The sequence below is a fragment of the Aureococcus anophagefferens genome, assembly GCF_000186865.1.
Source record: "Aureococcus anophagefferens unplaced genomic scaffold AURANscaffold_9, whole genome shotgun sequence".
Taxonomy (NCBI): Eukaryota; class Pelagophyceae; order Pelagomonadales; family Pelagomonadaceae; genus Aureococcus; species Aureococcus anophagefferens.
Window position 1 is genome coordinate 674,030 of NW_008705569.1, and position 24,477 is coordinate 698,506.

The 24,477-nt window shown below is 71.3% G+C and overlaps 3 protein-coding genes across 3 annotated transcripts; 1 reads left to right on the forward strand and 2 right to left on the reverse strand.

The window, feature by feature from the left end:
• Positions 1–2,672: 2,672 nt before the first annotated feature.
• Positions 2,673–5,410, reverse strand: AURANDRAFT_64187 (hypothetical protein; the record flags this gene model as incomplete). The annotated part of the gene is made up of 2 exons (XM_009038845.1): positions 2,673–4,274; positions 4,490–5,410. 2 exons carry the CDS (start codon positions 5,408–5,410, stop codon positions 2,673–2,675), a joined length of 2,523 nt encoding a protein of 840 aa, XP_009037093.1.
• Positions 5,411–6,317: 907 nt separating this feature from the next.
• Positions 6,318–13,070, forward strand: AURANDRAFT_64188 (hypothetical protein; the record flags this gene model as incomplete). Its single annotated transcript, XM_009038685.1, has 5 exons — positions 6,318–6,755; positions 7,590–7,762; positions 7,868–8,986; positions 9,061–9,123; positions 10,691–13,070. The coding sequence occupies 5 exons, from the start codon at positions 6,318–6,320 to the stop codon at positions 13,068–13,070; spliced, it is 4,173 nt and encodes a 1,390-aa protein (XP_009036933.1).
• A 9,888-nt stretch (positions 13,071–22,958) lies between these two features.
• On the reverse strand, positions 22,959–24,140 carry AURANDRAFT_26373 (hypothetical protein; the record flags this gene model as incomplete). Its single annotated transcript, XM_009038844.1, has 1 exon — positions 22,959–24,140. One exon carries the CDS (start codon positions 24,138–24,140, stop codon positions 22,959–22,961), a length of 1,182 nt encoding a protein of 393 aa, XP_009037092.1.
• Positions 24,141–24,477: the final 337 nt, after the last annotated feature.

Below are 24,477 nucleotides of genomic sequence, written 5' to 3' on the forward strand. Positions count from 1 at the left end.
TCTTCCGGAGCGCGGAGGTCGTCAGCGACGGCGCCGCGCTCCGGGCCTTCGACCTCGCCGCGCCGCCCGCGCTCCCGGGCATGAAGCGCCGCGGCCCGAAGCCGGACCTCGACGACGAGGCGCCCAAGGCCAAGGCGGCCTGGGGGGACCGTTCCACCCCGAGTCGGTGAGCTTACGGGTAACGTCGATGGGGTATTCTTGCGGGGCGCTCGGGCTCTTCCCTAGAAGATGAGCGGCTGGATCCAGTACTCGAGGATGATCTTGAAGACGCTGTCGGGCAGGTTCGTCGGCTCGCGCGTGTCGCGCATGAAGAGTCGCTTGAAGGGGCCCAGCGGCGGCTTGGGCAGGCAGTTCGAGGAGAAGAGGCGCGTCAGTTCCGGCGGCGGAACCGCGCGGCCGCGGTGGCAGAGAGCGCGCAGGACGAAGAGGCTCGCGATGGAGATGCGGCGCTGTTTGAGTGGTTTGATGAGGTACGCCATCCAACACGTCTCCAGCATGAGAGCAGCGAGGGGGTTCATCTCATGGCCCTCGCGGAAGTGCACCGGCGAACCGATCAGGGCTCGCGGGCCGGCCACGATCTCAAAGTCCAGAATCTTGAGGCTCGTGCGCGCCTGGTACCTGAGGAGCACGGTCGGTACCGTACCGAAGAACAGTGCCGGACGCGGCGACCTGCTCCGTGATTTTCAAGAGACACCCGAGGCGGAACTGCGGCGATTCGACGAGCTCGCGCATGCGCACGTGGCGTCGCTGCGACGTGACCGCCGTGAACCAGCTCCGTCCGTCCGACACGATCATTTTGAACCTATGCAGACATCCCGCACGGCATAGAAGCGGGTACGCACGCATCAATGCCGCTGCCAAAAACCTCATCCGACTCATCAGAGTAGCTGATCATCTGTAGCACTGGCGTGTGCGTGCCGCCGAAGTACCGCGCGCCGTCACGGTCACGCAGTATGAACATCGTAGCGATTGCGTTGCTTTCAATCGGCGTCATGTTCACCATCGAAGACATCCTGCGACGCACAAGGCGAGAGGCGAACCAGCGGCAGAATCGTCGGCAACACCACTGCATCCACTGCAATAGCCTTGCAATGTTGCGGCACCTGAAGCCGCGGCCCGCAGCCGGACCTCGACGATGAGGCGCCGAAGGCCAAGGCGGCCTGGGGGGAGCGTTCCATCCCGAGTCGGTGAGGGAGCCGCCGTTTCTTAGATGACGCGCGCGCTCAATAGTCGCGCGGGGTGCGCCAGAACGCGAGCACGTGCGAGAAGACGTCGTCGGGGACGTCCGCGCGGAGGAAGAGCGTTTCGTGCAGGGGCACGCTGCTCGACGGGCTCGCGCGCCCCCGCTCGCGGAGCGAGGGGAGCTCCCGCCGGAGGGCGAGCAGTTCCGCGCGCGGCGCGTCGACGTACGGCCGCCAGCCGCCGGCCGCGCGAACCTCGGCGAGCAGGTCGGCCGACGCCGAACCTTTTTCGCGCGCGCGGGCCTCGGGGTCCTGACCACTCTCAGTAAGAGCGTCGAGCGACGCGCCTCGACTCATGAGGAGCTTGCTCATTCTTGACAGACCGTTCGTAGCACAGTAGTGTAGGATTGTGATTCCCTCTCCGCGGCCGCCGGGAGCGTTGATCCGCCCGCCTGCATCTAGCAGGAGGAGCACTGCTTCGTGGTGATCCTCGACAGCGGCGGCGTGCAGCGGCGCCCATTCATAATAGGGCGCGCCGAGATGCACGTCGGCGCCTGACGCGATGAGCCATTTCAAGGCCGACAACCAGCCTTCACGCGCTGCGTGAAACAGGCGCGTTATTGCGTCTTTCCAATTACCATGCGGGTCAATGTACCCAGCGTCAAGCGCATTATCGCAAATGAGCTGGTCTAGATTGCCGCCGGAAGCGAGGTGGCGCACGTTCTCCTCATGGAACGAGCGCTCCGTGAATGGGGTCGGCTCCGCGTCGCTTGCGTCCGAGTCGCTTGCGTAATCCGGCCCCGCGTCGCTTTCGTCCGAGTCGCTTGCGTAATCGGTCGGCTCCATGCCCTCGACCCGAGGCCAACATTGAAGTGGTCAACATAGGCATGATGCCGCAAGTATCATCCTGCGATTTTCCAAGTTTCGACCACCATCTCGATAGGGCTGCCTGCGCCCCGAACCGGGCGGCGTCGTCGGGCCTTGCGATGGCCGAGTCCTTCTTCGCGTCGGTGGGGGCCTACCTGGGCACGGGGGCGACGGTCGTCGGCAACGGCCTCGCCGCGTGCTCCTGCGGCGTCGTGACGGCCGTCGGCGCCGTGACGGCCCCCTACTGGATCGGCGCCGCGGCGGGCGCGGGCGCCTGCATCTGCGGCACGGTCGCCTGCTACGAGTGCGGCTGCTGCGGCGCGATCCAGCGGCGGCGGCAGCAGCGCGCCGAGACCCGCGGCGCGCGCGCGGGCGCGGCGACCGCCGGCGTCGTGTCGAAAAAGACGGGCGCGAAGACGGCGCCCGTGGCGCGGCGCCCCGCGCCGCTCCGGCGGCTGCGCATGCCCAAGAAGAAGGCACGCTCCGTGGGCAAGGGCCCCCAGACCATCCAGAAGAACCCGCTCCGCTCCGTGGAGGCGTCCGCGTGAGCGCGCGGGCCTCCTAATTGTGAAGAAGACCTAGAGGCGGGGGCGGGGACTAGGGGGCGCGGCGCGCGCGCCGGCCCTAGTTCTTGTGGAGGAGGCTCTTGAGGCTCACGGGCGTCGCGCCCTGCTTCTTCGCCGCCGCGGCGGCCGGTTCCGGGTCCGCGCCGTACGGGCAGCCGCGGTTCCAGTTCGCGGCCTGCTGCGGGTGCTGGGCCCGCTCGCGGAGCTCGAGGGGGTGCGCGGAGAAGGTGCCGCTGCCGCCGCCGGCGGCCCCGGAGACGTCGGCCCGGGGCACGGGCGGCGGCGGCGCCGACGCCGCGAGGCGCTCGGATTCGTCGCGCGGCGCGTACCACTTGAGGATGCCGCCCTCGCCGGCGGCGTGGGCCAGCGTCAGCGCCGAGGACCGCTTGACGCCGAACTGCTGGTCCATCTCCGACACGGCCTCGTCGAGGGAGACCTTGCCGAAGTCGCGCGCGAAGTGGAAGTTTTGCCGCTCGACGCGCGACTGGCCGCGCTTGACCGCGTGGGCGTCGTCGCGCCGTTCGAGATGGCTCTTCTCCTGGTTCCAGGCGACGATGTCGCCGTGGCACTGGCCGCTCATGGGCTTGGGCACGGCGAACGTGGGGTCGTCGCTGTTCTTCGCGCCGCCCCGCAGGCCCCGGCGGCAGAACTCCTTGGGCGCGGGCGGCGCGTCGGGCACGCGCCAGGGGCCCTTGACCCAGCGCAGGAAGGACACGTCGCCGGGGCCTAGGGCCGCCGACACCTGGCAGTAGTAGGCCTCCCAGTCGTCGGCCGTGATCGCGCCGTGCCGATTCGCCGGCAGGTACAACGCGAAGTCCTTCCGGACCGCCGTCGCGTCGGCGACGCCGTCCAACACGAGGGGATGCTTGTGGGCGTCGAAGGCGCGCCGCACCTCGTTGGCGTCCGCGAGGCCGTCGCCGACGCGGTCGAACTTCTGGAACGCCGCCCGCACGGCCGCCAGACGCTTCGGCGGGAAGCCGCCGACGTCCCCCGGGAAGGCGACGTTGCAGCAGTACTGGACGAGCTGCGTCGGGCTCAGCATGCCGTTCTTCATCATGTCGAAGCGCGCGAAGAAGGCGCGGCGCTCCGGGAGGTCCAACGTCGCGGGAGAGGCGTGCGCGTCGAGCGCGGAGCAGAACTGCGCGAAGTCGACCGCGGGCTCCGCGTCGTGGGCGTCGCCGTCGAGGGGCAGCGTCGCGACGCGCCCGAGCCCGAGGAACAGGGCCCGCAGGCCGTGGGCGCCCTTGCGCCGCAGCGCCGCGAGCACCTTCGACGCGAGTTCCGTGTCGACGTCGACGGCGTTGATGCCGAAGTCGCGCTGCCGCGCGTCGAAGTAGCGCTCGAAGGCGGACACGAACTTGGACAGGTTCGCCTCGCCGGAGGCCTCGCAGTCCGTGAGGAGCTTGAGCACCGCCGGCGGGATCTCGACGCCCATGGCGAACATGCGGTCCTGGAACGCGCGCGCGGACATGTCGCCGTGGCCGAGCTTGCGCACCGCGGCGTAGATCTGCTGGCGCTGGAGCGCCTGCTCGCTGTTGCGGATGCCGACGACCTCGGGCTCGCCCAAACCCGCGCGCATGGCGACCTTGGTCGCCGTCGCGAAGCGCGCGTCCGTCGACGTCTCCTTCCGCTTCACCTCGCCGTCCTTGTAGGACCACGCCTGGGCAGCACAAGGGTGATTCAACGTCGCTTCAACGTGAGTGTTCCGCGCGCGAGAGTTCCGGAATAAGCATCCACGCTTCGAGGCCGTTCCGAGAGATGATCGCCCGTCCAAAAATCAGCCGAAACGAGTGGAAACCGGCCGAGATCGGAGCCTTTGAAGTTGGGAATTTCGCTCTCTTGTGCTGCCCCGGACCACGCGAGCTGCGATCCGACCTGCGACGACCCCTGGAGCTCGCGGCTGCGGCTGCCGAAGAGCTTGCGGCCCGTGAGCGATTTCTTGGGCGACCCGTCGGCGCCCATGCCCTCGTCCCGGGGCAGCTCGCCGAGGAGCTCGTCCTCCAGCGACTGGCCCTGGAGCGCGAGGCTCCGGCCGAAGATGGACGCGTTGCGCGCCGGGTTCGTGCGCTTCCGCGCGCCGTAGAAGGACATGAACTCCTCGACGACGTCCTCGTCGACCTCCGCGTAGGTCTGGGGCCGCCGGCCGCCGGCGGCCGCGTGGTCGCGGACGCTGACCGTGGCCGCGTGGCCCTTGTAGCGCCCCTCCGTGGGCGCGAGGGGCGGGCCGCCGGAGTCGCGCGCCACCAAGGCGCGGTAGAACTTGTGGAACACCAGATCGTTGCCCCCGCGGGCCTTGGCGAGCGCCGCGTCCAGGTCCGCGGTGACCTGGAGACCTAGATCCCGCAGCTCCGCCTTCAATCCCGCGTCGTCGGAGAAGCCCCGGGAGTAGCGCTCGAAGACGACCTGCAGCTCGCGCCGCTTCTCCCGGGCGACGCGCTGCTGGTGCTCCGCCTCGACGGTCGCCGCGTGGGCCTGGAAGGGCCGCACGGGCGCGTCGACGTAGCCGTGCGACATCTTCTTCGCGGACCGCGGCGCGGGCTGCCGCGGCTCCAGCTCCGCGAGCGCCGCCTCGCGGCCCTCGGCGGAGACGGCGTCGCGGAACTCGCGGTAGTCGACGTAGCCCTCCTCGGAGATGGCGCACTCGCACATGATGTCGTCGACGACGCGCATGCCGTACTTGAGGCCCAGGCCCTCGATGGCCTGGAGGAAGAGGCTCGCGTGGATGCTGCCCGTGCCGTCGCCGTCGTAGCGCTCGACGGCGCCGAGCACGACGGACCGCAGCTCGAGCTGGTCCATGGCGCTAAGGCGGATCGAGCTTCAGTGGCTGCCTGTTGCCCACCTCGCGCTCTCACGTCCGAGAGCCGCGTTACGGCGCGCTTCGGAGAGCGCCGGATATGGTTTGGCGTGCCGGCGCGCTTGCACGGCTCTCTTGCCGCCGCCGACCTCTTTCGTCGCGCGCCGCCGCGGCGGCGGCGCCATGCGCGCGTCGGTCGGTGCGTGGCTCGCCGTCGCCGCCGCCGCGGCGCGGTCCTTCGACGGCGCCATCGACCACGCCGGCCGCGAGCAGGTGATCCACTTCTTCCGCGGCAACAGCAGCGCCCGCTACTTTAGCATCGTCGAGGCCTGGGGCGGCGAGATCGTCGTCTTCGCCAAGGAGGCCGTGCCGGGCCACCGGGGCCACGAGCACGACCGCGTGAGCTTCTGGACCAACTGCCGCGGCGTGCTCAAGGATCGCAAGGACATCGCGGGCAGGTGCTTCCGCGCGCCGATCAAGCATTTGACGGACTACCGGAGCGCGCGCGACGCGAACTGGGCCCACAACACGGCGTCGCTCTTCGAGGACGGCGTCCTCCACATGATCGGCGGGCGCGACGGCCGGCGCCGCGTCGCGCACCACCACGTCGCGCGCGACGGCGTCTACCGGCGCGAGTTCCGGTCGCTGCGCGAGCTCGACGCGCGCGCGGCGCGCGTCGCGCGGGACACGGCCACGCTCGACGCGGCGCCCCACCCGACGGACCTCGCGCCGGCCTTCTACGGCAACCACTCGAACTGCACGGAGCGGCGGCCCCACTTCGCGCCGAACTGCGAATTCGACGGCCGCTTTTCGCTCGCGCGGCACGGCGACAAAGTGCTGGCCTTCGCGCGGGCCAACGTCGTCGGCCTCGAGCACGCGGCGGCCCCGGGGTCGGCATCAACATCAAAAATGCTCGTCTTCGGCGGGCGCTTCGTGCAGGTCGCGGCCGCGCCGGCCGCCGCGGGGCCCTTCGGGCCCTTCGCGCTGCTCCGCGTCGCCGGCTACGCGGCGGCGCGCGACGCGAACATCTACTTCGCGAGCGTCGGCGCGAACCCGGCGGACGCCGATTCGCTGCTGGCGCTCTTCCCCGTGCTCTCCGAGGCGGGCGCGGCCATCGCGGTCGCGGCGTCGTGCGACGGCGAGCGATGGTCCGCGCTCGCGGTGCTCGCGAACACGACGGACGCGGGCGGCGGCCGCACGCTCGACCACCCGGCCGACGGCTGGCTCGTCGACGGCGCGACGGGCACCGTCTACTTCTTCCTCCACCGCAACGTGCCCTTCATCCGCGAGGACGAGCAGCTCGGCGACGCGGCCTTCGGGCCGCGGAGCGCGCTCACGCGCGTGCCCGTCGCCCTCGCGACGCTCGCCGCCTTCACGGAGCGGCACCTGCCGGGCGGCTGCGGGCGATGACGGGGCCGCGCGCGAGATGCGCGCCGCGCGAGAGCGCTCTAAACGGCCGTTAATTCGTCCTAGCAGAGGCCGAGCTCCGCCTCGATCTCGACCTCGATGATGGCCTCGTTGACGATGACGTCGAGGAGCACGTGCTCGACGGCCTCGACGGCGCGCCGCGGCGCGAGGTCCTCCTCCGTCGTCCCGCTCGCCGCGGCGGCGGCGCGCGCCGGCGGCATGGACCGACAACGGCGCGCCTGCTTCTTGCGCCGGAGCCGCGACAGCCGGTCCATCTCCGCCCGGAGCGCCTCGACGCGCCGGTCGATGTCGTCGAGCTCGGCGGCGTCGTCGGCGTCCTCCGCGGACATCGGAGGCGGCGCGGTCGGGAGCTCCGCGGTCGTCGGAGGCGGCGCGGTCGCGGCCGCCGGGGGCGTCGCGATCGCGGCCGCCGGGGGCGCCGGCGCCTCTTCCCCGGGGAGCTCGCGTACCATCTCGCACCAATCGTCGTCCGGCTCGCGCCAGCGCGTCGGCCCCGTCCAGTCGATGGGCCGCTCCACGGCGAAGCGCGTCGGCGAGGGCAGCGGCGACCGCGGCGGCGCGCGCTCGGGCGTCGCGGACCGCTCGCGCGCGGGCATCGACCGGCCGCGCGGCGCCGCGGCGCGGCCCCGGGGCTGCTTCTTACGGCGCGCGCGCCCGCGATTCTCCTTCTCCGACGCGCCGGGGCCCTCCCAGTCCGCGTGCTCGTCGTTCCGCGTCCGGTCTTTCTCTTTCACGGACAGCGTCTGCAAGTAGTCGTTGAAATTCGCCGGCTTCGACGCGCCCCGCTTCTGGAGGGGCGACACGATCTTGTTCCACGTGTCGCCGTCGGCGTTTTCCAGGAAGGCCTTGGCCTGCTTCGGGCCCTGGATCTGGTGCCGGTTCGTCGCATCGCGGAGCGCCATGCTGTCCAAAGCCAACGACGATGGGTAAATCATCCAACTTGAAGTGACTTGCCGCGCTTTACCAAAAATCGACGAGAGCATGAGCGCGCTCGCGCAGTCGACGAGCCTGCTGCGGCGCGCCCCGAGCAGGTACGAGGAGGAGAAGGAGATCTGGGAGCACACGGGCGACGACGTCGAGGACGTGCTCGGCGCGGCGCTGGAGCCCGAGTCGCTGTCGCTGGAGCTGCCCAAGCACAACGCGCGCGCCGAGGTGCGCCTCATCGGCGGCTTCGTCGTCGGCCTCGTCTTCATGCTCGCCATCCTGTTGCGGCACACGGACACGACGGGCCGGCGCGCCATCGGCGAGTTCGGGAAGCTCGACCGCGCGTTCGTGCTGTCGACGCGGGGCAAGAACAACACGAACAGCCCGGAGATGGACCGCCTGAAGCTGCAGCTCGCGGCCCTGCACCTGAGCAGCGACGACGTCCAGGTCATCTACGCGCCGGAGCGCGTCGCGCTCGACGAGCGCACGTTCCAGCGGCCGAAGAAGGCCTCGGACCGGGGCGCGTGGGACCGGCGCGTGGCCTCCAAGGCCATGGGCATGCGCCACCTCGTCCACAGCCTCGTCGCCTGGGCGGGCAAGTCGCCGAAGCGGCACCCCATCGCTTTGGTGCTCGAGGACGACGCGGTGTTGCTGCCGGGGGCCGTGAGCGTGCTCAACGACGCGCTCCGCTTCCTGGAATCCGCGGAGGGCGTCTTCGGGAACTGGGACCTGCTCTACGCGGCGCACTGCGGCGAATGTCTGTGGTGGGCCGACGCGCTGACGGCGTCGTCGACGGCGCGGCTCGGCGGCGGCCTCAACGAGGACGAGATCGGTTTGGCGGACTACGCGTACAACCGGAGCCACGACCCGGGCTGCACGGCGGACTACGCGGAGTTCCGGCGGCGCAAGGGCCGCGTGGGGACGACGGTCGGGACGACGAAGCTGCCGCGGACGCGCCAGCGCGACGTCGCCGTCGCCGTCGAGCGGCGGACGGTGACGAAGCTGTCCGGCGACACCGCGGCGCTCGCGACGGCGGTGGACCCGCGGTGCAGCGACGCGCTCGTCGTCCGCGACACGCCGGGGCTGCGGAAGCTGCTGCTGGGCGTCGTCGACGGCGACGAGGGCCTGCGGGGGCTCATCGAGGAGCAGTTCGACCTGAGCCTCGCGCGGCTCTCCGCGGACAAGCTCCTCCGGAGCTACGTCATCTGGCCGCCGGTGGTTCATCGGTGCCACGCAGCGTCCTGCGGCCGTGACGATTTTCGAGAGATTTCGGGAGGGAAAACAATGAGAAATTTGGTAGGTTCCACGACGGCTACGGGCGGCCCGACGACGGCTACGGCATGAACTCGTCCCAGTTCATCACGTCCTGGCTCGAGCTCCAGACGAACTAAGAGGGTACCTTAGAAGATGCTCGGGCCGTCCAACACGCCGAAGCGGGGCGTGCCGCTCGGGCACGCGGCCTCGCCGTCGCCGCTCACCAAGCTCAGGTTCGTCCGCGCCTCGAGGCAGCCCGGGTCGAGCTCGAGGGCTTTCCGCCAGCAGGCCCGCGCGGCGTCGACGTCGCCCAGACGCGCGCGCTCGAGGCCCAGCCGCACGCGCGTCTGGACGTCGCCCGGGTCGCGCCAGAGGATCGTAGAGAAGACCTCCGCCGCGCCCGCGTGGTCGCCGCCGTCGCTGAGCAACGCGCCCAGGTTGTAGGCCGCGCCGAGGTCCGAAGCGTCGCGCGCGACGCGGCTCCGGAGCACGTCGACGGCGCCCGGCGCGTCGCCGAGCGCCTCGAGCGCGAGCGCGAGCTCCGTCGCCGCGGCGCCGTCCTCCGGCGACCGGTCCACGGCCTGCTTCAGGCAGGCCGCGGCGCCGCGGCAGTCGCCGGCGAGGCGGAGGCAGCGGCCGCGGTTGAAGAGCACGTTCGTCCGCTCGCCGTCGCGCGCGCCGACCTTCTCGAGCGCCGCGCCGTAGGCCGCGGCGGCCTCGCCGTAGCGCTCGAGCTTGTCGAGGGCGGACCCGAGCGTGTAGGGCGTCTGCCAGGCGCCGCCGGGCAAAGCCGTCGCGGTCTTCGCGGCGTCCGCGGCGCCCGCGTAGTCCCGCAGCTCGAGCCGGGCCCGCGCCAGATTCGTCCAGAGCAGCGCGGACTGCGGCGGCAGCGTCCCGCCCGCCGCGGCGCGCTGGAGCGCGAGCCCCCGCTCGAGCGCGGCCGCGGCGCCCTTGAAGTCGCCGAGGCCGAGGAGCGCTTTCCCGAGCTCCAGGCGCCCGAGCGCCTCGTAGCGCCGCGGCGCCGCGGCGCGGCCCGCGACCTTGGCGTCGCGCGCGGACTCGACGGCGTCCACGGCGAGCGCCGTGTGGCACCGCGCCGCGACGCGCTCGAGGAGCCGCCGGCCCTCGGCCGGGCGCCGCGCGGCGACGGCGCCGTAGCGCCGCAGCAGCAGCGGCACCTCGTCCTCGAGGATTGCGCCGGCCGCGGGCTGCTCCGGGTCCCGGCAGGCCGGGCACCGCGGGCGCGACGCGACGCGCGCCACGGCGGGCGCACTCGCGAGCGCCGCGTCGCAGGCCGAGCACAGGCCGTGGCCGCACGGCGGCGCCGTCGCGGTCTCGGGCGCCGCGCAGACGGCGCAGCGCGCCGGCCGCGTCGTCTGGCACCGGGCCTTGTGGGAGGCCCAGTCGGCCTTCTGGCAGGCGACGCCGCAGTAGGCGCGCTTGCCGCAGCGGCCGCAGTGCTTCGGTTTGCAGGTCGCGTGGCAGACGTCGCACGGTTTCAATTGCGTCTCCTGCGCGAGCTCGGCGCCGCGCCCCGCCTGCAGGGAGGCCTTGAGCGACTGGGAGGCCTTGAGGGCCATGGTGTGTCGACCTTATCGCCTGATCAATCGACGAGCCATCGCGCGCTGTGACAGAAGTGCAGCTCGCTTTACGTCAACATGCTGCTCTCCGAACAGCTCGAAGCTCGAGGCTGCCCCAGGCGTCTTTCTGGAGGTGGTCGGCGGCCCCAGCTTCCGAGCCGCCACCATGGCCGAGTTCCTCGGCACGCCCGAGGTCGGCGACCTCGCCGAGTTCAAGAAGACCATCGTCGCGTCGACGGAGTGGGAGGCCTTCGCGGACCTCGTCGTCGCGTCGGAGCGCGACGCCTTTTTGTCGGCGGACACGCCCGTGGAGTCGCGGCCCGGCCCGCTGACGCACGGGAGGCTCCGGGCCTTCGTGGACGCGCTCGACCTCAACGAGCGCTTCGGGCTGAAGCGCACGGACAACGTCTGCACGGCCATCCCCAACGGGCCCGAGGCCGCGGTCTTGTTCGTCGGCGTCGCGACGCAGTGCGTCTTCGCGCCGCTGAACCCGCAGCTCACGGCGCCGGAGATCGAGTTCGAGCTCGAGGACCTGCCGGCGCACGCCATGATCCTGATGGAGGCGCGCCTGCCGGCCCAGAAGGGCAACGCGCTCTACGAGTCGCCCAAGCTCGTGCTCGAGTGCTGCGACGCGAACTCCGTGCCCGTCATCACGTTACTCCCCGACGCCTCCGTCGCCGGTCTATTTACGCTCGACTCGGAACTGTCGAAGACCCCGGGCCCCGCGGTGCCCAAGGCCACGAAGGACGATTTGGCGCTCGTGCTCCACACGTCCGGAACGACGAAGAAGCCCAAGATCGTCCCTTTGACCCACGGCAACATCGGCCACGGCGTCCAGTTCGTCGCGCGGACGCTGCGGCGCCAGCCAGACGACGTCTGCATCAACATCATGCCCCTCTTCCACATCCACGGCGTCATCGCGAACATCATGGTGACTTTGTATTCGGGATCGCGCGTCGTCTGCACGCGCGGCTTCCAGGGCGGCGACGACTTCCTCGACAAGCTCGCGGACGACTCGCTGGGCCCGCCGACGTGGTACAGTGCCGTGCCGACGATGCACGAGGCGATTTTGTTGGCGGCCGAGGACCGGGGTAGCAAGGGGCCCTGGGTCCATTCCTTGCAGATGCTGCGGAACTGCTCCGCGGCGCTGCTGCCGCCCGTGTCCGAGCGCTTCATCAACGCCTTCGGGACGAAGCTCAAGAAGGAGTTCACGGTCGTGCCGACCTACGCCATGACCGAGTCGTTCCCCATCTGCTCGAACCCGCCCCACCTGGAGTGCAAGCTGTCCACGGTGGGCCCCGCGATGGGCCCCGAGATCAAGATCTTGAAGGGCCACCCGGAAGACGAGGAGGTCGCGCCGGGCGAGGAGGGCGAGGTCTGCGTCTTCGGCGGCTGCGTCACGGCGGGCTACCTCATCCGGCCCCACATGGACTGCGACCCGAACGTCGAGGCGCTGACGAAGCCGGGCACGGTCGCGGCCGCGCCGCTGCTGCGGACGGGCGACAAGGGCTACATCGACGAGGACGGCTACCTCCAGCTCCTGGGCCGCTTCAAGGAGATCATCAACCGCGGCGGCGAGAAGATCTCGCCCCTGGAGATCGAGGAGCGGCTTTTGAAGTGCGACGGCGTCGAGACGTGCGTCTGCTTCGCGGTGCCCTGCGAACTGCTGGGCGAGGTCGTCGGCGTGGCGCTCGTCTGCACGGCGGAGGTCAAGGCCGCGGCGGAGGCCCTGGAGGCCGACGACCACAAGCTGAGCCGCTTCCTGCGCAAGGGCGAGGAGAAGGACTGGGCGGACCCGCGGCCGCAGCTGTCGCAGCTCCGCGGCGCGCTCAAGGACCTGAGCCCCCAGTGGCGGCCCCAGTGCGTCGTCTACATGGACGCGATCCCCAAGGGCCCCACGGGCAAGCCCAAGCGCATCGGGCTCGCGAAGCTTTTGAAGATGCCGCTGCTGTCCATCGAGGACCAGGAGCACTTCCAGGTCGCGGGCGTCGGCGAGAAGAACCTGGAGAAGCTCACCTACGCCGACGGCCGCTACCTCTTCCCGCCCCACATCTCCATCACCCTGTCCATGAACGACGACCTGAGCGACTTCTGGTTCCAGCAACACGCGCTCCACTACGAGGACGAGCGCCACGCGCTCCACAAGCTCGTGATGACGTCCCATGCCTGCGGCATCCCCATGGACACGGACTGGTGGACCGTGACGCCCGAGGACATGCGCCGCACGCTCAAGGAGCTCATGCGGCGCCGCAAGCTCTACGGCAAGGAGTGGGAGTCGCCCCTCGAGCTCGGCGACGGCCTCATGAAGTACGACTGGCACGGCGACCTCGTCGTCCGCGACCTGTCCCTCTTCGACCCGGACCGCCCCATCCGGGACCAGGACGCCGAGGTCATCATCATGCACCACAAGTGGCGCAAGAACTGCCGCGTGCCGCCGCCGGGGCTCATCATGGAGCTCCTCAAGATGCTCGACTAGGGAACGAGCGTAAGGAAGACCTATTACTGGCGCTTGTTGATGAAGGAGTCCGTGCGGAGGCCCGTCGCCGCCTTCTTCTCCGCGTCCATCGCGCGCTTGACGAGCTGGGGCGGCGCCGTGAGCTCGTAGAGGCGGAACTTGGCGTCGCCCGATTTCCGCAGGTCCACCACGTGGTGCTGGGACCGCTTCAGACTCTCGTTGGCGCGCCTCAAATCCTCCGCGTGCACCGTGAAGACCTCCTTGACGGTCCAGTCCTGCAATTTGATGACGTCGACGCACTCGAGCGTCGACCAGCGCTCCTCGATGCACACTAAGATCTTCACCTTGGGGCTCTTCTTCGCGATCGCGAGGCACGCCGCGAGGAACGAGCCCGTGCCCGGGAGCGAGTAGAGCGCGTCCGCCGCGACGACCAAATCGACGGTTTCGTCCGCGACCTCCCGGGGCAGGTCGCCGCTCCACGAGAGATAGGCGCACTTCACGGTCCGTAACTCGTTGGCCAGCGCCGACGCCCGCAGCCCCTGCAAGATCTCCCTGTGCTTGTCCGTGAGGACGACGCGGAACGCGCCCAGTTTCGCGCACGTGAGCCCCGCGGCGCCGCAGCCCGCGCCGAGCTCGACCTGGGCAGCACAAGAGAGATGCAACGTCGCTTCAACGTGAGTGTTTCGCGCGCACGCGTTCCGGAAAAGCATCCATGCTTCGAGACCGTTCCGAGAGATGATCGCTCGTCCAAAAATCAGCCGAAACGAGTGGAAAACGGCCGAGATATCAGTCTTCAATGTTGGGAATTTCGCTCTCTTTTGCTGCCCTGAGCTCGACGACCGTGCTCTTGTGCACGACGTGGTGGTAGTGGCGGTGGAGCGTCAGGGCGAGCACGTGGCCCGCGGTCCAGCAGACGCCGCCGTGGAGGTGTCCCAGGCCCTCGTACTCGCGGAGCACGAGGTCGTTGCAGTGGATGGGCTGGTAGAACCTAGAGAGTGGTTCGTCATTTTTTCCCGCGACGACGACGACGCGGGGCCGGACCAGCCCAGCTGGGAGCACCGCGGCCGGTCGCTGCGGTTCTCCGTGTTCAGAGGCTGCGACATCGTGAGAAGCCGGCGCTGCCCCGCGGCCTTGGGAGTTTTTTGCGATGATGCTGCCCTTCACGATCCCTAACCGAGCCAGTTGTGCAGGCCACGCCAGCGCTTGAAGATTCGCCACCGAGTGGCGACGTCTCGAGCTTTGCGCTCGTGCAATAGAAGCCTTGCCGAGTTGCCGGCGTAGCTGGCATCCACGAGCGCCGCTAAACAACACTCGACGATGCGCCGCTGACGCCAAAATGGCCGAACTGGACGAGTCGAGCGCCGCGACGCGGCCGCCGCCGGAGCGGAGCGACGAAGGCAGCGGCACGAAGCGCCCGCGCGTCGACGAGGCCCCGAGCGTCGTCGAGGTGCACGTCGCGGCCATGCTGGCGACGCGCACGGGCCCCGAGCGCGCGACGGCGGCGCACGTCGTGAGCCTGCTCCACGTCGCCGAGGGCGTCGACACCGTCGCTTCCGAGCCGACGGCCGACGGGCGCACGCTCACGCTGCGGAGCGGCCCCTTCTTCCTGCGGCCGGCGACGGCGCCCGAGGGCCCGCTGCCGCCGGCGTTGTTGTGGTGCTTCGCCTGCCTGGCCTGCGGCGCCGGCGAGGAGCCCGAGGTCACGTTCGACGAGGCGGAGTCGTGCCTCGACTTCCTGCGGGCGCTCGCGGCGAAGCACGTCGACGGCGAGCGCGCCATCGTCGACGGCGCCATCGACGCCGTCGAGGCCATGATCCGGGATTCCGCGCCCCTCGACGAGGCGGCGAAGACGGTCCACGTGCTCGCGAACTTCCTCTCGCCCGACGAGTGCGCCGCGGTCGTCGCCGGCGCCGAGGCCCACGCGGCGGCGCGCGGCGGCTGGACGTCGGCGCGGCACGCGGCGCACGCGACGACGGACGTGCCCGCGGGCGACGTGCCCGGCGTCGCCGACTGGATCTTCGCCGCCGCGCGGACGCGGCTGCTGCCGCGGTTGGAGGAAGTGTTCGGCCTCGAGGACGCGCTCATCGTCGACGACCTCTTCGTCGCCAAGTACGACGCCGACGGCCAGCGCGAGCTGCCGGAGCACGAGGACGGGTCGCCCTTCTCCTTCGTCGCGCCGCTCAACGGCGGCGGCGACTTCGACGGCGGCGGCACGCAATTCGTGGACCTCGACGGCGCGCCCGTCTACCGGCCCGACGCGGGCGACGCGCTCCTCTTCAGCGGCCAGAACCGGCACCGCGGCGTGCCCATCGTGCGGGGCACGCGCTACGTGCTCGCGGGCTTCTGCGCCTTCGCCGAGGGCGAGGACGACGAGGCGTCGCCGTGAAGAACCCCGTCGTCGCCGCCGCCGCGCCGTCCGAAGCCAGCTCTCGTATGTTGTTGTTGCTGTCCAACTACTACCCTCGTATGTAACCTCGCCTTTATGTCGCCAGCGCCTTGACCATGTCGTCGCCGCCCCAGCTCGCGTGGCAGAGGCCGTAGGGCCGGCCCATGACGAAGGTGACGAAGCAGCACGCGACCGCCTCCTCGCAGCAGTCGTGGCGCTTGACCTCGAAGCCGAAGCGCTCGTAGAGGCGCCGCGCCGGGTTCCCGCGGAGCACGCCGAGGGTGAGAACGGCGCAGCCGCGCGCGCGCGCCGCGGCCTCCATCCAGCGCAGCAGCTTCGTCCCGACGCCCTTGCCGCGCGCGCCGGCGCTCACGGCGAGGTGCTCGACGTGGAGCTCCCCGCGCTTGCACGTGTGCATGTCGCAGGGGTCGCCGAAGCCCACGCCCTGGATCGTGCCGATCACGGCGTCCGTGGCCAAATCGACGGCGACGGCGCTCAGGGTCCGCTTGCTCTCGGGCCACGCGTCGCGCTTCCGCGCGGACTCGGGCTGGGACAGGGAGAAGAGGCAGCAGCAGTGCTTGCCGGAGGTGAAGGCGTCGTAGACCTCGTGCTCGGCCGCGTAGCGCGCGGCCGTGAGCGTCTCGATGCGCACGCCGTCCTCCTCGATGACGAGTTTGGGCACGTCGACGACGACGGCATTGACGGTGATGGGCGGCGCGGCGCCGCCGCGCGACATGGGCGACGCGGCTTGCATGCTGTTCGTGGCGGCCCTTTGTCGGTTGTCGGTGGGCTCTTTGGGCTCTTCGCGCGACGACGACGACGACGACGAGGCGACTAGTCGTTTCCCGCGACGCGTTGGCGCGGAATGCGTGCGAGACGACTGCGGAGAGGTCGACGACGACGTCGACGAGGGTGGCGGCGCGGTCCGTGAGGTCGGTTTTGTCTTCAAAGCTTTTTACCACAGATTTCGCTCTCCCGATGGACCTCCCCAAAGCCAAGCTCTTCGCCGCTGGAGCTGGTCTAGCAGGCCTCATCTGGTTCCTGAAGCGCAAGAAACAACAAACTTTCGATGCGCACAACAAGACCATCCTCATCACCGGCGCCTCATCCGGCATCGGCCTGTCCATGGCGATCCTCTACGCCCGGCAAGGCGCCAGGCTCGTGCTCAACGCGCGGTCCGAGGACGCGCTCGCCGCCGCGGAGCGGGCGGTCCTGGACGCGGGCGCCGCCGGCGTCCTCTCCGTGCGCGGCGACGTCGCCACCGCGGAGGGCCGCGCGGCGCTCGTCGAGAAGACGGCGGACTTTTGCGGCGAGGGCGCGCTGGACCTGCTCGTGCTCAACGCGGGCATCTCGATGGGCGAGACCGTGGAGGAGCTCGTCGCCGGCGGCGAGGCGGACGCCGTCGCGCGGCGGCTCATGGAGGTGAACTATTTCGGCAGCGTCGGGGTCCTCGCGCCGCTGCTTCCGCGGCTCTCCCGGGCCGACGCCGTGCGCGTCGTCGGCGTCAACAGCGTCGTCGGCCTCGTCGCGCCGCCGACGCGCTCGGGCTACGCGGCGTCGAAGATGGCGCTCGGCGGCTTCCTCGACAGCCTCCGCGTCGAGCTCCGCATGGCGGGGAAGCGCGCGGCGATCACGCAGGCGTACCCGGGCAACACGGCCACGGGCATCAACGACCGGCGCCTCGGCACGGGCGGGCAGCGGCCCTTGGACTTCCGGGTCGCGATGACGGCCGACGCCGTCGCGGCGAAGATCGTCGCGGGCGTCGCCGTCGGCGCGCGGGACGTCTACTTCCCCGTGTCGGCGACGTCGTCGCTGCTCAAGGTCCACGCGCTCCGCGTCCTCAACTGCGTCGCCCCGGCGCTCTGCGACGCGCTCCTCTACGTGCCGGGGAAGAAGAAGTAAGCAAATGCGAATTAGACGCGGTCGAAGGAGCCGCACTCGTGGATCGCGGTCATGAGCTTGGTGATGAACTCCTCCTCGGAGGCGTACTCGGGGATGTCGACGTGGAAGAAGCACGTGTGCGCCACGGGGAGCGAGTTGGACCGGGGCATCGCGCGGACCTGCATCTCGAAGTCGCGGCTCTCCGGCGGCAGCGACGGCGAGCCCGTCGCGAAGACGAGGAACCGGCGCAGCGAGTCCTTGTCGAACTTGGCGATGGCGCGGTTCAACGCGTCCGGCACGAGCGACGCCTTGGCGAAGCCGACGTACTTGAACTTGGCCAGCACCTTGGACGGCGTCAGGTCCTCGTCCGCCGCGCACAGCAGGACGCGCCAGTCCGTCGAGCTAAACAATTTCAGGAACGGCGACGCCTCCGGCGAGAGCTCGTGGAGCGCCGCGACGAAGCCCCGCCGGATCGCGTCCAGGGGCTCCGTGCGGCAGCCGACGAGCGCGTGGCGCACCTTCAAGACGACGAACGAGTGCTTGTTCGCTTCGGTCACCGGCCGCGACTGCGCCGACGCGTCGACGTCGCTGAAATCCAAACCCCAGTCGCCGCCCAGCGGCGGCGCGTGGCTCAGCATGTACTCGAGCGAGCTCCCGAGCACGGGGTCGAACTTCTGCAGGTCCCGGAGCGCCCGGCCGTCGCCCGCCGCCGCGTGCCTCGCGCCGTGCGCCAGATATTTGAAGAGCGACGGCCCGAGGCGGCTCGGCGCGCCGCAGCCCTCGTAGCAGGCCGTGACCAACGCGCGCCCGAAGGCCTCCAGCCGCTCGACCTTGGCGTGCTTCTCCTTCGGCGTCGGGCTCTCCGGCATGCGCGCCGGCAGCACGACCTCGCCGCCCGCGTCCTCGAAGAGCCCCGCCTCCGCCTTGAGCGCCGCCTCGAAAAATAAGGCGAACATCTCCGCCGTCAGCCCGCCCTCGTCGACGCCGGCCTCGCCCGCGAAGGTGACCTTGAGCGGCCGCCGCGTGCCCTGGACCTTCTTGCCCTCCTGGAAGCGCCGCTCGTTCACCGCCTCTCTCCCGAAGAAGGCCAGCACGTCGTCCACCAGGGCGTCGCCCCGGCGCACCTCGATGACCGCTCGTTCCGCCCGCGACTCGGACCGCACGGACGACAGCAGGTCGCGCACGGCCTCCAATTTCGCGTTCGGCCCGACGATGTCGCCGCCGGCGATGTAGCGGTCCATGTACGAGTTCTGGAAGTAGGGGTGCACGGCCGCGTCCGCCGCCGACGGCCGCTTCGACGCGTCGAGGTCCGTCAGCGCCTCCACCAACCGCCCCAGGTCGTCGTCGCCCGTCCGCGGGACCGCGTGGCCCTCCGCCTTCGTCGCGCGGTTCAGCCACGCGAGCACGGCCCCGAAGGCGAACATGTCCGCCTCGCAGGACCCCGCGACCTCGCGGCGCTCGACCTCCGGCGCCGCGAAGTCGGCGAGGTCCGCGGCCTCGTCCGCGTCGCCGCCCCATTCCCGCAAAGCTTCGAGCAGGTGCCGCGTCGCGAGCTGCGCCCTGTCGCCGTCCAGGACGACGACCGTCGACGGGCTCACGTGGCCGTGGACGACGTTGCGGCTGTGGAGCACGAAGAGGCCCGTGAGCACCTGGCGCGCGACGGCCTGCACGTGCCACGGCGCGCGCGGCGACGCGCGCGCCCACGCCGCCAGCGAGAACCGCGGCCGCAGGAACTCGAGGTAGATCATGGGCGCGCCGACCACGGGGTCCGCGTCGTCGAACGCGCCGCGCAGGCGCAGGGGCGCCCAGCGCGCGGAGACCAACGCGCGCGGCGCGGCCAAGGCGTCGTGCCGCGGCAGAGCCAGTAAAGCGTCCAATTCCGCCTCGTGCGAGCACCAGCGCCGCTCGTCGTCGCCCTCGTCCAACGCATAGGCCTTCAGCAGCACCTCGTCGCCCGTCGACGCGTCGAGGCGCACGAGGTGGCCGCCGCCGCCGCGCTCGGGGCAGCCGGGCGCGGGCTCGTATTCCGTCAGATCGCGCGACGGCGCTCTCAGCCAGTCGCCCCCGAAGACCTTCGGCGCGCCTCTGGTAGATCCATCCAGGTCGTCGAACGCGTCGCCCCCGTCGAAGGCGCCGCCGAACTCGCCGAGGAGCTTGAGCTTGCCGATCGAATCGACGATGACGCGCGACGTCCAGGCCAATTCGGGCTGCTCCGTGTAGCAGCAGCGCGCCGCGGCGGCGACGGCTCGGCGCCGGACGCGCACGGCGCCCGCGAGCTCGGCGTCGAGGGCGTCCACGGCCCGGCGCAGGCCGTCGACGGTCTCCTCCTCCGCCGGGCCCGCGGACGACGGCGACGACGGCTCGGACCGATTCTCCGCGATGCTCGTGGGCCGGGGCAGCGCGATGCGCGGCGGCTTCTTGGAAGACAGCCTCGCGTCGTCCTTGGGCGGCGCGAAGAGCGCCGCGACGTCCGGGAAGAGGGGCTTGGGCGCCTCGGGCTCCGCGACCGTCGCGCCGGTCACCAGCGAGAACGACGGCCGCCGCGGGCCCAGGTCCGGCTTCGCCGGGGGCGCCTCGTCCCGCGGCGGGAACGTCGACGACCGGTGCACGCCCATGGGCGCGTTGAGGCGCCGCGCGCGCCGCGCGCTCTTGTCCAGCGCGCCGAGCGCGTCCGTCTTCCGGTCCTCGAGCGACAGCACGCGGTCCACGGCGGCGTCCGCCGCGGCGACGAGCGCCGGCCCGCGCCGCGGCAGCGCCGCGGCCTCGTACCAGGCGTCCCAGCGCTTCGCGCGCTTGCAGAGCGTCCACGCGACGCGCGCGAGGAGCTTCGCGGACCTGTGCGTCGCGCGGCACCGGTGCTCCCCGGACCGCAACAACTTCCCCTTCAACCGTAGAGCCTCGTCGAGCTCCCGGGGGATGGCCGCGAGCTCCGCGCCGACGGCGCCGTGCGCGTCGAGCTTCGCGCGCGCCAGATCGCCGTCCGCGTCCCACGTCGCCGCCGACGACGCGGCGCGCGCGGCCGCGGCGACGTCGACGAGCATGCTGTCGTAGAGGTCCGCGTCCCCGGTGTCGACGGGCTTCGTCGCCTCGCCCGTGGACAGCGCCCCCGCGCAGAGCGCCGCGGCGGCCGCGGCGCGCGCGCGGAGCGCCTCGCCCAATCGGCGGAGCGCCGCGTCCGCGTGGCGCCGCGCGGAGTCGGCGCGCTGGGGCCGCGCGCAGTGGCTCGCGAGCTCCTCCGCCACGGCCTCGAAGCCGTCGTCGCAAAAGTCGCCGTCGATCGACGCGGCGGGCGGCCCCCGCGGCGCCGGCGCCGGGCTCGCGGGCGTATCGGCCATCGACTCGGCGACGGCCGCGCGGAGGCTGTCGAAGCTCCGCGACGACCGGTCCATGCTCCCGCCGGCCTCGAAGGCGCCCCGCGGCGCCGACTCGACGGCGAGGGACGCGCGGAGCCGCTCGCGCGCGCCCTCGGCGGCCTCGGACAGCGAGAGCGCGGCGGACTCGAGCAGCGCGAGGCGCCGCTCGGCGACGCGCGCGGCGCCGCGCGCCTTGGCGACGGCGGCCTTGCGCCGTTCGACCTGGGCCTCTAGCCGCTGGCGGTCGAGGCCGAGGACCGCGATCCTGCGGATGCTGTCGTAGCACGGGTGCACGGCCGAATTCCAGTCGCCGGAGAGGCCGTCGTCGACGGCCAGCGCCCGCTCGTGGGCCGCGCGCAGCGCTGTGGCCGGGTCGGCGAACTCGCCGCCGCCGTCGTCGTCGCAAAAGTCCGCGAGGTCGATGTGTTGCTCGCGCTGCGCGCCGCGGCTGCCGCGGCCGCTCGAGTCGGCGTCCTCGAGCGCGTCGAAGAAGGACGAGCAGGACTCGGCGCGCTCCAGGTTTCCGGACCGGTCCGACGAGCTCCGCGCCGACGGGTCGGGGGCCCTGATGGACGCCGCGCGGTCGTAGCCCGACAGCGAAAACTTCAAAGAATCCGCGAGCGACGGCCGCGACGCCGCGCGCTGCGGCGACGACGCCGGGCCCGCGGCCTCGGGCGCGCCGTAGAACGTCTCCGGGAACTTGGCGAAGGCCTTGGTCAGGCGGTTCGCCGCGCGCTCGAGGTTGTAGGACAGGCGGTCCTTGAGTTCGAGTTCCGGCGACGCCGCGATCCGCGCGAGGGACCCGCTCGACGAGTTCTTCCGCGACAGGGGCGCGGGGCTCGGCGCCGGCTCGTCGAAGGCGACCTTGGCGTCCAGCGCGGCGACGACGGACGAGCCGCGCGTCGCGCGGCGCACGAGCGCCACGAGCTGCGCGTTCCCCCGCTGGACCTCCTTCAGCGCGGCCCGCAGCTGGTGGAGCTCGGCGACGGCGCCGATGACGGCGCGCATGGACACGGAGAGCGGGAGCGACGCGGACGCGCCGGGCGGCGCCGGCGTTTCGGCCGCGGGGACCGTTATTCCGAAGCAGTCCGCGACGACCTCCGTCGTCGACGCGTCGCCGCCGCTCGACCGCGCCGTCGTCGCGCCGCCGAAGATCAGGAGACCGCCGCCGTGGCGGGCCGCCGCGTGGGCGTGGCGCCGCGGGAGGTCGAATGCGACGAGGGACCATGCCGCGCCGTCACAGGACGTCCAGCAGTCGCCGAGCGACTCGCTGCCCGACTCGCCGCCGAACAGACACAAGCAGTCGTCGCCCAGCGCGACCACGGAGTGGCCCCGCCGCGGCGTCCAGGGCGACGACTGGGACACGCGGGCCCAGACGGCGCCGTCGACGCTCGCCCAGACGTCGTTGCAGACGCCCCGTCCCTCGTAGCCGCCGAGCACGTAGAGCCCCCCACGGAAGGACGCGGCGGCGTGCATGGCCCGCGGGCTCCAGGCCGCCGACGCCGTCAGCCGCTCCCAGGTCGCGCCGTCCTCCGACGCCCAGCAGTCGTTGCAGTACCCGAACTCGCCGAAGCCGCCGAGGACGACGACGCGGGCCCCGTGCGCGACGGCCTCGTGGTGCGTGCGCCCGCACCAGCCCGGCGTCTCCGTGGCGAGTTCGAACGTGCCGCCGCCGTCGCCGCTCCGCCAGACGTCGTGCGTCGTCAGCCGGTCGCCCGTCGACGCGCCGCCGAGCACGAGCACGGCGCCGCCGAGGCGCACGGCCGCGTGGCCGTCGCGCGGGCCGAAGGGGCTGGCGTCGGCCAGCGACCAGCGGAAGGCGCCGCCGCTCGCGTCGCCGACCCAGACCTCCGACGAGCTCCCGGACGCCGACCCGCGCGCGAAGCCGCCGATGAGCAACAGGCGGCCGTCGCCGAGGCCCACGACCTTGTGCGACCGGCGCGCAGTCCACCGCTCGCCGGCGCTCGTCACGGCGAACATGGACGAGGACCGCGACGCCATGAGGCGCGCGCGGGCCGCGACGAGGGGCGGTGTTCGCGCCTCTCTCACGCGACTCGGCCCGGAGAGTCGGATGCATCGGAGTGCAGCACCAGTGCAGCACGGTCGAATGTCGGCTTCAAGCTGGCGCGCGCGCGCAGGAGATCCGGCAGCGTGGCGATGAACGCCGCGAGTGCACACCACGCGCGGGCCGCTCGACGCGCTCGCTTGAGTTGGGCCTCGCGTCTTAGAAGGTCCGTTGCCCGCGCGGGGAGGTGGTTCCGCCTCCGCGCGATCTCTTTTTCTGGCGCCCTACTCCTTCGTGGCGACGGGCATCAAAAAGGTGTCGCCGACGCACCAGGACGCGCCCTCGACCTCCGCCGCGACCTTCTTGATGTTCGAGCGCGGGCCGTACTCCGTGATCAGCACGAAGTAGTCGGACTCGGGCTTCTGGAGGAGCGAGTAGATGGAGACGTCGTGCTTGGCGCAGATGTCGCCCAGGTTGCCGACGATGCCGACCTCGTTGCGGTACTGGATGCGGAGGTAGAATTGCGACGAGAAGTCGTTCATGAACGTGACGTCGGTCGTCTTCTTGGCGAAGGCCTCGGGCAGGCCCTTGCGCGCGCAGCCGACGATGTCGCTCACGCAGGAGTTGGCCGTCGGGAAGCGGCCCGCGCCGCGGCCCACCAGCAAAGACGACTGGAGGTTCTCGGACGTGATCTCGACCGCGTTGATCGCGTCGTCGATGACGGCCAGCGTGTTGCCGTCGGGCACGAAGGCGGGCGTCACGTAGGCCGTGAGCTCGTGGCCCTCGGCGGCCATCTCGGCGACGCCCAGCAGCTTGATGGTGCCGCCGAGCAGCTCCTTGGCGTACGCGAAGTCGACCTGCTTGATGTTCGTGATGCCCTTGCACGAGATGTCGTCCTCGCTGACGTCGACCCCAAAGGCGAGGCGGATCATGATGGCGAGCTTGGACCGGGCGTCGAAGCCGCCGACGTCCAGCGTCGGGTCCGCCTCCGCGTAGCCCAACGCCGACGCCTCCGTGAGGCAGTCCGTGTAAGACACGCCCTCGGCCTCCATCTTCGTGAGCATCCAGTTCGTGCAGCCGTTCATGATGCCGCGGAGGCGCGTCACGGAGTCGCCCACGAAGTCCGTCTGGAGCGTGTGGATGATGGGGATGCCGCCGCAGACCGCGGCCTCGAAGCCGAAGCTCACCTTGTCGCCCTCGGCGTTGACGTCCTCGAGGAGCGCCTCGATCTCGGGCAGGCACGCGGCGATGAGGGCCTTGTTCGCCGTCACGACGTCCTTGCGCTTCTTGAGCGCGCCGAAGACGACGTCCTTGGCGAAGGTCGTGCCGCCCGCGACCTCGACGACGAGGTCGATGTCCGCGTCGTCGAGGACGTCGTCGACGTCTTCCGTCACGGTGCACCCGGGCGGCAGCGCCCAGTCGCGCTCCTTGCTCTTGTCGCGCACGACGACGGTCTTGACCTCCATGCCCACGCCCCCGGCGCAGGCCGTGAGCTGCTCCTGCTTGCGCGTCAAGATCTCGACGATGCCGCCGCCGACGGTGCCGCCGCCGACGATGCCGATCTTGAGGGCCTCGGCGCTGAGCGGCGCGGCGCGGTGGGACACCGCGGGCGCCGGCGCGAAGGCGCCGGCGCCGGCGGCGAGGGCGACGAGGATCGCGGCGTGCATGATGCGAGGCGGACTGCTACTTGTGCAAGCCGAGTGCGAGCACCACAAAGCGCCATCGAGGTCAAGAAGCCATCGCTGAAGGGGTGCCGCCGCGATGCACCAACAGTTTGCTCGCTTTTTGAGGATTGCTCGATCG